The sequence below is a fragment of the Budorcas taxicolor genome, chromosome 2, assembly GCF_023091745.1.
Source record: "Budorcas taxicolor isolate Tak-1 chromosome 2, Takin1.1, whole genome shotgun sequence".
Classification (NCBI taxonomy): domain Eukaryota; kingdom Metazoa; phylum Chordata; class Mammalia; order Artiodactyla; family Bovidae; genus Budorcas; species Budorcas taxicolor.
In genome coordinates, this window is record NC_068911.1 from 65104004 (window position 1) to 65116776 (window position 12773).

General features: G+C 52.3%; 2 protein-coding genes across 3 annotated transcripts; both read right to left on the reverse strand.

Annotated features, from left to right (window-relative positions):
* Positions 1 to 529: 529 nt before the first annotated feature.
* On the reverse strand, positions 530 to 3265 carry HOXD8 (homeobox D8). 2 transcript variants are annotated; one of them, XM_052635714.1, is made up of 2 exons: positions 2684 to 3265; positions 530 to 2297 (listed from the first exon to the last, which is right to left on the reverse strand). In XM_052635714.1, the coding sequence occupies exons 1-2, from the start codon at positions 3219 to 3221 to the stop codon at positions 2005 to 2007; spliced, it is 831 nt and encodes a 276-aa protein (XP_052491674.1). In that variant the 5' UTR covers positions 3222 to 3265; the 3' UTR covers positions 530 to 2004. The 2 variants fall into 2 exon arrangements, with proteins under 2 accessions (XP_052491674.1, XP_052491673.1); XM_052635713.1 differs by having other exon boundaries at positions 531 to 2300.
* Positions 3266 to 8715: 5450 nt separating this feature from the next.
* On the reverse strand, positions 8716 to 11284 carry HOXD9 (homeobox D9). The gene is made up of 2 exons (XM_052635711.1): positions 10036 to 11284; positions 8716 to 9683 (listed from the first exon to the last, which is right to left on the reverse strand). The coding sequence occupies exons 1-2, from the start codon at positions 10832 to 10834 to the stop codon at positions 9442 to 9444; spliced, it is 1041 nt and encodes a 346-aa protein (XP_052491671.1). The 5' UTR covers positions 10835 to 11284; the 3' UTR covers positions 8716 to 9441.
* Between the last annotated feature and the right edge of the window lie 1489 nt (positions 11285 to 12773).

The window sequence follows — 12773 nt, forward strand, 5'->3', positions numbered from 1 at the left end:
CTTAAAACTCTTTCCTGGCTCAGGTCAGCAAATGCCAGAGCCATGGCCTCTTCCCTGGATAGAAAGCCAGGTGGTGCTTCGCCTCTGGCCTAACCTGTGCCAACTTTTCCCTGGTCCTTGAAGCAGCAGGCAAACAGCCCACCATCACCTGAACAAGTGATACAGGCCCCAAAGTATAGGATTCCATTTTCATACCTGTGCAATAAAAGCCACTCTGGAAATTAAGATGTACCTCTTTAAAAACATACAGGCATCTAGAAAGAGAAGAGAATTCTCCAAAGTCTACCTGATAAAGGGGCTTTCCCTTTTGTGGGGAGAAATGTTAGTTTACTTGAATTTCTCCTCTTCCCTCCTGTCCCTCTTCCCCCTCCTCTTCCCTCATAAAATGGCAGCTGCAGGAGTAGCCTCAAATGGAAAATGGATATCTTGTTAATAACAGATCCCAAACCCCAGCATCAGCACTGGCTCAATGGAATAAGCTGTGGTATAATCTGGACTCTGAGTTGCTACCCACTGGGCCTACAACTCCAGTCTTTTGTGAAGTTCAAAGCTCTCCCAGTATCTTATCAAGGTTGTTTAGAGCAAGATGAAGCTAGAATAACCTAGCCTCTCTGAAATGAAAGAGAGCTCCCCCCCACCTCGCATTTATTTATTTTTATAGCAAGGGTGCAGGTAACCCCCCTCCCACCTTTTAAAAATCAAATAGATGCTTTAGCAGGATGCTGCCTTCCCATGAGCCCTGGAGATTGTTCCTGACTCAGGAAAAGGGTTATTGGCGGCGCTCAAAGACACTAGCTCTAGAAAAATGATTCATTTCTTTTATTAAGGAGCTAGCTATATTCTGCAGCGGTTGTTTACACTTGGATTTTTCTGCATTTGCTCTCAAGGCTTGTTTCAAATAGGTGAGGCCAACCTGGAGAACAGCAGAGGACGTACCAACCGATATCTGAGATGCACACAACAAGTTGGCTCACAATGGGTGTGCAAACAGAGAGAAGAGAATACAAAATAAATATGGCACCTCCTCAGAAAAAAAAAAAAAAAAAAAAAAACACAAAAACCGGAATCACAGCGGTGGCCACAGCACAAAGACCTAGCAATTGCAGGCGATACCAAGCAAGCACAGTTCAAAACGAAAGCAAATTCAGAAAGGAGAGGCGTTGCACAAGGTGACTTGCCAGACTAAAAAGTATCTAAGTGAAAATGTTACAATTGACTTTTCAAGTATTCATTCACTCTAGATGATTAAACTGCCATAATCTGTATAAACTATAGAAAAATTATTAAATGTCAACTTTGACATTGTCCTGAAACTTCTGTCACTAGCCGAACATTTTCCCCAAGTTTAAGGAAGCTGCAGAGCCAGGACTATACATTACACTCTTAAGCTAACATGTGCTTTTCTCAATATTTGGCCCAGACTTTTCCCAGAGATATTACATTTACAAAATTCTCAAAGAAACCTTTTAGGAGTAAACAAAAGGCACCCGAACCATTCATTATAAAAGCAGAAAAAAATATAAATAACACATTTTAATCAAATAATATAAAGTAAATATTCTGCGGGCATAATTTTTTAAAATTAATAAACTTCTTTTAATTTACTCACCATAAAGAAAAGATTTAAAATGTTCAAGTGCACTTGTTTGATTAATAAAGCATTTTATATTCAATTATTTAGTGCTAATCATTAGGAAGTTTACGTTGTCGAGGCAAAATCACCAGCTCAGACATTAAAAACTACCATTATAAAAATATAGCTACAATGTCAGTATCAAATTACTCTTACATAGGCCAGCTCAAGGGCTGTTTCTATGCGACACTAGAAACATTTTTTTTAAAACACCCAAATCCCTCTCAAAGCGCAGAAACCTCAAGAGCAGTGACATGAAGGTAGCTTGAAACACAGGTAAAGTCCTTTCCAAAAAAGAAAACAGGTGGTGTCCACCAGCATATGCTGATCATTAGTTTTAATAGTCTGCGGTAAATTTTTAAAGGTAGAAGTTAATTTGTCGGGCCTTCAGCTCGGTCTTCCTCCAGCTCTTGGGCTTCCTTTTTGGTTTCCCCATCCTTCGCCTCCTGTCTGGAAACCGGGAATTTGTCCTTGTTGTTCTCCTTTTTCCATTTCATTCTCCTGTTCTGGAACCAGATTTTTACCTGTCTCTCGGTGAGGGCTAAGGCATGGGAAACCTCGATTCTTCTCTTCCTGGTCAGATAAGGGTTAAAAAGGAATTCCTTTTCCAACTCTAAGGTTTGGAAACGACTGTAGGTTTGTCTTCCCCTTCGTCTACCAGGAGCTGCTGATTAAAACAAAGAGGAAAAAAAGAGGAAAATAAACATTAAAAATGTAATGGTGCGTCTGCAGGTTGCTGGGGGTTTCTGAAACAGGTCTAAGGGGTGAAATATACACAACTCTCCTTAGGTCTGATATAATATATAGCATGGGCAGGCAAGAGGGACAGCGAGAACGTCCTAGCAATTATTATGACCCCCATCATCTTTTCATGGTTTCTACTTTAAAGAAAAAAAGTCTGTACTACTTCATGAATAAGAGTCACTGTAAGCTACACCAGAAGAAAAAGGAGAGGGAGAGAAAAGGGGAGTTTTAAAGCAATTACGTGAGATGAAAGCAGATTTCTCCCCCTCTCCCCGCTTAAAAAAAAAAAAAAAATTGCATCCCAACCTTGTGGTCTCATCCAGGGAAACATTTGAGAAGGAGACGAGCTCTGATTTAAGTGGTCTGGGTCCTCGCCAATATTACCACTGGACGATTTACAGTCAGGATATTGTACCAGCTCGGCCTCTTGCTGGGTCGTAAAAATCGGCTGTCTCTGTAAGTTATCGTATCCGTAAAACTTCGCGGGCTCCCCGTGACAGGCAATCCCACCGCAGGGGGGAGGCGGCGGCGGAGGAGGTGGGGCGGCCTGGTAGGCTGCGGCTGGGCTGCCCCCGCCGGGGTGGAAGTAGTCCTGGCCGGGACCCGGGCCGCCCCCACTACTGCAACCCGGCCCGGCGGGCGGCGGCGATGGGTGCGGGTGCGGGTGCGCGTGCGGGAAGCCGGCGGCGCTGTTGCCATAGAGCTGCAAGGCGGCGGCAGTGGCGTGGCGGCCGCCGACCTCGGGCGCGAAGTGACAGTCGTAGTAAGTGGGATTGATGGCTTCGCCCGCCGCGGCCGCCGCCTTGTACTTGGAGTACAGCGGGTTCACGAAGTACGAACTCATCGAGGCGGCGGCGGCGGCCAGCGGCCGGGGGCCAAGGTAGGGCGGCCCCGGGCGGGCGGGCGGGCGGCGCGGAGCTGGCAGGGAGCGCGCCTCAGCGCCACCGCACTGCCGCGGGGGCCTCTGGGGCGGCTGCTCGCGCCACTGGGGCCGCCGGGCTACGTTGCTGCTGCCACCCGCCCGCCCGCCGCTTCTGAGACCCCGCAACCGCGGGCACTCCGCTACTGGGCGCTCATGCTCCTCTCTCGCGCCCGCCGCCTCGACCTCGCGCCGCCTCCCTCGCGGGTCGCAGGGCCTCACCCAGCCCCCGCGTTCCACTGCCCGCCCGGCCTCTCCCGGCGCGCGCCGGCTTGGCCGCAATAAACTCGCCAACACCCCGGTGACCTGCCCCGCTGCCTCCACTCTTTCCTCTCAGGCACCAGGCGGCCTTGAGCGCACCGGGACAACAAAAAAAAGTGCGCCCGGCCCACGGAGACACTCTTTGGCTTCGGTTTACAAACCCCCGCTCTGGAGGGAAAAGGAAAAAAAACACCCTCTGCCCGCCGCCACCTCTCACCTCGCCCCCCCCGCAGCCCCCTCCCACCGCTCTCGCCGCCGCTGCCGAGGCTGCCGCCCCGGTGCGCCCCGGCGAGGCATTTTCGCACCACGCCACTGCCCGGAGAGGGAGCGAGATGGACGCGAGATAACCGCGCGGAGGGATCCGCGCGGAGGCGACATCACGGCACCCGACGGGACGCCTCACGCTGGCGCGGAGATGCCTCCGCCAGCCTTAAAGGGGGCCCATAAAACCGCACTGCCAAGGGCTCGCCGTGCCCCCGGGGCCCAGGGAATGCGGGCCATGGCCGGCAGGGCGGGGGCACCGCAGAGCCTTACACTTGGGGGTGGGGGAGCGGGGAGGCAGGGAGGCCACTCCCAGGAGACTGTGGAGCAAATGACTCCCTCCCCGGCCCCTGGAGCAACCCCTCAGAGGTTGGCCGTGGCTTTTGCGCCTCTGGACACGCGGGCGCAGCCCAGGGAACGAGGACAAGCCGTGTAGACGATCCGGACTGAATATTTGAGTTAGGTCCTATCCAAGTGGCTTGATTAAAGGCCACAAAGGTGACCTCAATACCAAAGTGCATTATCAAAGCGAATCTAAGTAAGCCCTTCTTTTCCAGCCGAACGGGCCTTGTGGAAATGAGATGTACATTTACCCTTGACGCACTGCACGCCTGGCTGAGGCTCCCAGGTTAATTGATACTTAATGGAAATCATGTCCATGAATATAGTTTCCATCATTTCACCCTTGATAGACGTCAGTACCAGGCGCAGGGGGCAGCCTGAAGAATGTGGGGAGGGGGAACATTAGCATTGCTGAGGGAGTAAATAGAACAGCAGAGAGAAATGTTCCAAGCCGCGAAGGAGGACTCACGCTGGGAGGCTGGTATTTTCTCCGGCAGGACGCGCGGCTCTGGGTCTCAGCCCCTGCGTGGAGAGGACCTCGGCAGGCGGTGACCCCGGGCGGAGGTCGGGGAACCGACACCCGGGAGCCCCCCAAGAAGCCTCCGGGCCTGCGTTCGGAACATGCCGGTTCCAAGCAGCTGCAGGCGGCGCCCATCTAACGATTCTAGTTCATGCAACAAGCCTGTGAAGTTAGTGCCGAGAACACGCGCCGTGTTCAACTTAAAAAGTTAACTAATTTTTCCAAAGGTAAAGAAAGAAAAGTCAATCTATGAAGGACAAGGAAGAGAAACGTCCCATGTCATGTGGGCAAATCGAGTGTGAATCGGAAAAATATTCCTGATTTTAGAAACTGGCCCTGAAGCCTCTTGGCTTTACACCACCAATTCGCCTTCTCTTTCCCCTTCTTCTTCCCCCCACCTCTACTCCTGTGTTGATGATGTTCAATGTCCAATAAATGTAATAGGTCTCTGCTGAGTGTGTTTTCCTTTGCCTACTCTGCCTTTTTCGTGGGTCTTTGGGTGACCCTTTTTCTTGGGATAATCCATTGTTGTTGAGGGCGCCAGGCCCACGGGAGCCGACCTCAGAAACACTCTCTCAGCCCACCGAGGACGCCCCCGCTAAAACTTAAACACACCTCGCTGGCTTTTCACGCCAAATGAGAATGTCTAAAACCCCCCAGACATCTCCCAAAGGCGTAGCAGGCGACTGATTTCAACTACCTCTTGCCCCTTGTGGGGTGGCCCAGCTCGTGGTTGAGATCCTGAGGTTAGTCCGGGTGGACAGAATATTATTATTCTGCAAATGGAGAAAATAAGGTTGAGACAGAAAGGCATAACAAGATAGTGTTTTATTTCTACAGGGAATAGCTGAAAATAGTGAAGGTAAACGGATTGCTAATGAATCTGCAGATTATAAAGGCATGTCTTATTTTTAAATTAGTAGGAAGTGCAAGGAGGCTTTTGCTGTGTGAGTGGTGATGGGTCCGGTTTTTGTTGTTGTTATTGTTGTTTTCTGCCAGTTATCACCAGGTTAAAAACTTCCTTTAAATCCCTAGGCGAACGAACTGATTCTCGGACAGTTAAGGGTTTGTACTCCAATCTTGCAAATACTCAATTAAAAGAGTAATTATTTTCAACAAAGCCTTGAAACAAACTTTGTAATCGTGCCTTTTAATTTCACTGTTTGGCGTGTGTGTGTGTGTGTGTGTGTGTGTGTGTGCGCGCGCGCGCGCGCGTGTTTAAACCCTCAATAGTGGATTTTGGAATGGAATGGGGGGAAAGAAGAGAGAGCCCAGATCTCAATAATACAAAGCACTTTCTAGAACTTTGTGATTCCTGACGGGGCGAAAAAGAAACACAAACACCAAATTCATTTCTACACACATTCTGGCCTAATTACGAAAACATTGTAAGACAACATTTCCTCTTGGGACAAAACAGTTTTATTTTTTTTCCTTCAAGCATTCCGTTTATAATCTGAATGGGAACAGAGTGCGATTAACTTTGTAAACATGTATGCTTTTACACTTTTCTGTTTTGATACAATGCATTAACGTAACGTTTTCAACTGTGCTATAGTCCAAATTTTCTGAAATCCTGACTAAGCCAAATTTTATACGTAATAAACACTTCTAGAGAATGTAATAGTGCACATTGATTCTTTTTGGTTAAATTTATCCTAATTTGGAATCTAACATAGGATTGTATCTTTAATCAAGCCCTTCTTCCGCCGCAACGCCAGCTTTACGATCACAAAATGGAGCAACGGCGCTCTCTAGTGGCCAAATGCCACCTCTAACCGAACGAGCTTAACTTCTCTTTATTCAACTCAAACCAATTCCAATCTTGTTCTTTAGTTTGACTGGGACTTGGATCGCTGACACTAATAATGCTTTCATCTCTTTGACTGTCGACAAGTCAAGTGCAGAAAACAGGGGCTCCTGAATGCCAAAGATATTTCTGCTCCCGAGAGCTTCCAGTAGTGTCTTTTTCAAAAGCTTCCAGCCCTTATTTGCCAGATACAGTAAGTCCCCATTCTGTAATCGCCCACAATTACAGGATGGGCTAGATTCAACGAGATCAGAACTTTCTAAATATCAACTGCTGTAGGCCTCCTTTTTTTTTTTTTAAACAGTGGAACCACGGACTTCGAAAGCTAAGAAACTACATAAGTTAAATTCGTTAATTTTTTTCTTTTAAAGCTGTTACATGTAGCATTAAATCCTGAATGTTTGCTACTTTGTAATTTTAATGCTTAAGGCCCATTTCACTGGACAATGGGGGTGGGGATAGAAGGCAAATTAGAAACTTTTTTGATTTATCTCTGAATGCCTGTCTGGAAAGGCCCCGTTGGGCTGTGTTCATTGGAACTTCTAAGCACAATAAATGAGATATTAAATTTATATCAAAAATCACAGAGTGAAATGAATTAGCTAAGCATTCCATTTGAGTTTTTTTTAAAAAAGCGAAGACTTTAATCAGTTTAGGTGTTTCCTAAGAGGCTAATCTTTTTTCTCATTTTCAAAAATGCTTTCCTCCAATTCATCTGTAACGATTAATTTATCTATAAGCAAACATAATTCCCAACAATATTTTTGCTCCATGTTTGGAGTGGAGGGCTACATATTTTTGTGAAAGGTCATTTAAGTGGTAACTTCATCTCTTTCCGTCGACCATGCGGCTGGGAGATGCTCGGCCTAAGTAAATGACCCAAGAGCACTAACTCTCCCACCCCCAAATAACAGACATATTTTCCTTTTTTAAAAAGAAGGAGCTAGATGGCGGCCATAGTCAAATATTATTGAGAGCCACCCACTGGCTTCTTCTATACCCAGCTTATTTTAAAAATCAGAATTGTATTGTCTCCTCCCTACTACCATTTTTATTTCCTAGGTGCTCACACCTCATCCAGGGTTCCCCAGCCCGTCTTCTTAGTCCAACGGGGTCCTGTTAATATTTTATTGTCCAGATTTTAAGAGACCCAGTTTTGTCTGCATTTTTCCTTTCCTCCCACAAACACAAACATCAAAATGAGATACTTTCAAAGCGAAGCGCCGGGCCTGTTGTAAACTCATTACCTCCAGACGTCTCGCCGACTCGATGGCTTTATGACACCTTGGCTCTTCCTGTTTTCAAAGAGCCCAAGGTATCGGGTTGGCCGCAGGGGCGGGGGTACGCAGCACCTTCTGCCGGATCTGGGCCTTGGATTTCCCTCCCTGCCCCCCTCTGCTTTTCCTTCAAGTCCCCTCTTTCATCCGGATCCCCCCAAAACTCTGCCATCGCCCCCGCCTTCCGCCCAGCCGAGGCCGCCCGGCGCCGCCGCCTCTCGGGCCTGCAAAGGCCGTGTTGGGCCCAAATCCTCACTTACAATGACCTTCATTTTAGCCTCTGAATGCGACCCTCAGAGGGCCGAGCTGGGAGCTAAACACACAGAAACTGGGTGGGGGAGGGGGGAGCGGGGTGGGGATAGCTGCGGAGGAGAGCCTTGACCATTTTGATCTTCTAAGGTCACTTCGGGGCTCCTGTGGGGAGGGGCGGAAGCTCATAGCCTAACCGGCTCAGCCCTCCCGGAGCCAGCCAGCCCCGCGTAACTGGAGGAGTTGCCCCAGGGTGCTGAGTTGGCCTTTCCCTGGTTGCGTTGGGGGGGGGGGGAGCGGGGGTGTTAATGGCTGCGACTCCGTGAACAGAGGGAGATATGGGGTGCGGTATGTCAAAGCCCCAGAAAGACGGTCCCTTGGTTTCTGGGGTCCGTGGGCTCTGCCGGTTCTGCTGCAATGCTGACACTGGGTCCAGGGTCCAGAGTTCGCCGAGGCACTGGAAGCAGGCTGGGACAGGACCGCCGAGGGCTCCCCCGGGGTGGGGGTGGGGGGGAGCTGTGCTCTATGCTGCAGTCTGCCCAACCAAAGCGAAACTCAGAGGCACATCAGAGACCTCTCAGGTGGAAGGCCATGGATTTTTAGAAGAGTATCCTTCCCAGAGATGGGGAAGAAGTCCCATACGGGTGATATTTTGCAAAGAGGCAGAGAAAGCAAGCACACAGTGTTCAGGGCCAGCGTCTGGGCTCCATTTGATCAGGTCAGCATTTATTGGTAGGAAGCGGTAGCATTTACAACTGGTCCTCAGGCAAGAACCGGGAGGGCCTATACCCGCGGCCGCCCACGCGAGTCAAACCCTCCCAGGGAGAGTGCGGCTCCTCCAGTGCACTGAGAAGAAACCCCTGACCCACCGGAGGCCCTGGGCTCCTCTCTTGGCCTCATTCCAGATCTCAGTGAGGGGCCCACGGCCTCCCTGAGGAAAAGGGGCTTTCATAACCGGTGGGCAACACGGCCAGGGCTCGGCCCGGGTGGGCCTCCGCACCGTCGTCGCTGCCTTCGCTCTCGGAAATTGGGTGCGCTTGGCCTCCGCTTGAGCAGCGCTAAGCAGCGCTCGGGGCTAAACTACAGCACTTTTCAGAAATATAGGAGACATTTACACAGGAGAGGACTCCTCAAACCAGCGTGCACTCACAAAATATGGCATTTCCTAAGGAACCAACGGAACAGGAAAAGAGGGGAGCAGGAGAGGGCAAAACCCCAAAGCCACTTGGTTTCTCCAACACATAAGCCAGCAAATACAGAGTCCCCCAAATTACCTGACAGAAACCAACCACACAGTCACTTCTACATAAAATGGGGTGGGGGGAATGTCCGAATGGCTGGAGAAGTTCTGGAAATCAAGCACCCACAAAGAAAAAAACCCCACTGCCATTGCAAAGCAGAGCAGTCCTGCCAGAGCGCGCCGGGTCAGTCTCCCTTGGGGCATTTCTCCTTGCTCATCTTTTTCATTTTCATCCTACGATTCTGGAACCAGATTTTGACCTGTCTCTCTGTGAGGTTCAGAATCCTTGCCACCTCATAGCGCCGGTCCCGAGTGAGGTACATGTTGAAGAGGAATTCCTTCTCCAGCTCAAGCGTCTGGTATTTGGTGTAGGGACAGCGCTTTTTCCGGGTGGAGCGAGCGTGGATCCAGTTTGCTGCGGGGTTGTCTATGAAGAGGGGGGTTTGAAGAAGGGGAGCGAGGGGCGGAGGGGAGGCAGGGAGAGACAACGGGGTGGGGGAGAGAAGAAATCGTTAAATTAATTTCACCAAGGATGGCAGCTTTTCACAACTTGGGGGGGAATTATCATAAAAAGCCTTAATGCCCGCGCTCTGTTTACCGTACAAACCGCGTGCCCAGGGTAGGTGGTTATGGGACGCTTTTTTTATGGATGCGTGTAGCTCGCCCAGGCTAGGGTAGGCGTCTAGACGTTTTTATAGGTTAGTAAAACTATCAGTTTTGCACATTCGAGCCTTACAGGTTTCAGCAATAAATCAGGGGGCAATTTCTTTTGCACTTACTTGGGTCAAGTTGCTGCTGCGGCGCCTGCGAATGCTGCTTCTCTTCCTCCTTCAGCGGACAGCCCGGGCTCGGGTGGTCGCTGCAAGCTGAGGGCTCCGATGAGCCGCCTGCCCCGGACCCGGATCCGATCCCCGCCCCGGGCCCGGTTCCCCCAGCCGCCGCCGCTGCCACCTTGTCCCGTAGGAACGAGTTGCATGAGAACTCGGGGCCGCCGCTCCCCTGGGACTCTCGGGCCGCGGAGCACTCAGTCCTTTTGGAGGAGGAAGACGAGGAAGTGGAGGAGGTGGAGGTGGCGGCGGCGGCGGCGGCGGGGGTCGGGGCCGCTCCGCTTTCAGGCTTAATCCCGTAGTGGCGCCCGTTAGGTGGGCCGCTGGGGCCGGGGCTGGGACCGGGGCCCGGGCCACCGCCGCTACCGCCGCCGCCGCCGCCGCCGCCGCCCGCACCGCCCGGGAAGCCGGGCAGCGGCTCCATCCAGGAGCGCATGTAGCGGCCGGGCTCGGAGGCGGAAGCGGCCAGGGGCGGCGGGGGCACGTATGGGTGGTAAAGGCCGCTCATCGCCGCCGCCGCCGGGGGCTGGGCGGGCACCGCGGACCACGAGGCGGAGAACACGGCCGATTTGGGGGCAAAACTACACGAGGCGAACTCGGCGGCGGCGGCAGCCGGGCTGTCGGCCACACCTGCGGGCCTGCCCTGCGTGCCAGGCCCTGGAGGTCCGAAGCGTCCGGCGAACACCTCGTCTCCCTCATGGCCTATGAGCGAGTCCACGTAGTAGTTGCTGAGGGTGCCACTGGAGGACATTTTGAGGCGCCCCGCGCTCCCACCCAAGGTTACACTGCCCGCCGCGGCGCCGCTCCCCGCCGGCGCCCGAGCCGCCGACTAGTTCGCAGGCTGCAGCCTCCACCATTGGTCGCGCGGCCCACGTGATCATATTTACCAATACCAGGAGTAAATCAGTCCGCTAAACTGGGGGCTGCTGTGATTTAAAAAAAAAAAATCATCATCAACATAAGAGCAGCAATTAGAGCCCACGGGTCCCGGCCCGTGAGCCGAGCTCGGCCCGGCCTGACTCGGCCAACCCGGTGGCGACTGGGACCACGCGCCCCGACCGCGGCCGCAGGAGGCGCTGGGGACTATTTGTTCGCCTCTTCTTGCCGCCCTCGGTCTTGCAGTCCGGACGGGGGCTGCCTTCTCAAGCGTCTGGGCTCCGAGCTCCCGGCCGTGAGTTCTGGGCGCACCGAGCACTTGGCAGAGCCCAGAGCGGCCGGGGGCGGGGAGCGCGAGCCTGCGCGGCCAGAGGCAGGCCGGCCTTCCGAGGCGGCCCCCTGGCGCCCGAGGGGAGTTCTCCCGGTGCTTCTCTCCCGGCCCCAGCCCACCCCTGCCTACGCACACCCACACCCACACACGCTCTCTCACAGCTTGTCGTGTTGTTTAAAACAGGTGGAAGACCTCTGTAATGATATTATGCCTTTCAATAAAAATTTTATGAGGTGTATTTGATTATAGATTAATGTGTCCCTAATAAAACGGACGGATGGAGCAGCTCGAAAGGCCCCCCTCCCCCTACCACACTCACACACGCCCGCGCAGACACACACCCCCGACGTGAGGCTGAGCACACGCTGAGGCCGGAGGGTTGAGCTGGGGCTGCCTGGCCCTCGGGCTGGGCGCGGCCGGCGGCCACCGCCCGGGCTCTGTCTGTCTGCCTTCGGAAGTGTCCGCAAGCTGGCAGTCAGCACTGCGCGGACCTTGGCGGCCAGGGTGCCTTGTCTTCTCCGGGACTTCTGGAAAGGTCCTGGAAGAGAACATGCCATAGGGCAGAACCCAAATGGCAGCGCAGACCCGCATCCCGCTGCCGCCCCGACCCTGCCTCAAGAATGGCCATCGGAACAGCATTTCCCTGGGCCAGGCCGCTCCCCTTGGTTCTCACTTGGATGCCTCCAAGTGAATTCCAGTCATCTCTAAAAAATGCCCTGGTCCTTGGGCTACTCTTACGAATTCTTTTCTTTCTTCCTCTCTCTCCTCCCCACTTTTTTCCCCCAGTCTCCAAAGGTAAGGCTAGGCAGCCTTGAATCTGAGGGAAATGCCCATTGTCACTCCCAAATCCATGGTACAAAGCCTCAGAAGCCCGGCTGGGAGCCAAGACAAAAAGCAGTCGGTCGTCGGCGACTGGAGGATATATTCCTCGCCCTACAAGTAGCCCAGAACACCCTTGCGGGGCTCCCAGCCCACCTTGAGCCCCTGAAAGGAAGGGGGGAAATGGCTACTTATGGTCTGATTGATTGCCTTTGCCAAAGGCTTTCTGATTTTATTCCAGAGGAGCTGCCTCTGCCTGTAGCCCAGACTTTCCTCTGAGACATGACCCCTTGTCAACAACGAATGGTGCTCCCCACATCGCTGGAGGTAAACTGAGAAGCTAAAATTGCCTTCCTTCTCCTGCCCAACCAGTGGAGGTCTGGGCAGATCTATTCCAGTGTTCCCAACCTGGCACTGATGCCATCCATCTTCCACCCTAGGAAATGGCTCCCCTAAAGCTTTCTGTCTTGGACCTGGAAAATAATCTCTGTTTTCGGCAGGAAGTTTAAAACTCTGAATGATTACTGAGTCTCCCAAGGACTCTTGGTAGAGGGTTTTAAGGCTGAGACCTCCTTAAAGAGATTGTTTTTAGAGGAAAAGTGGGGGGGGGCACAAAAAAGATTTGTCATTTTCATCATCCAAGGATTTGTCAAGGAAGCTGCTT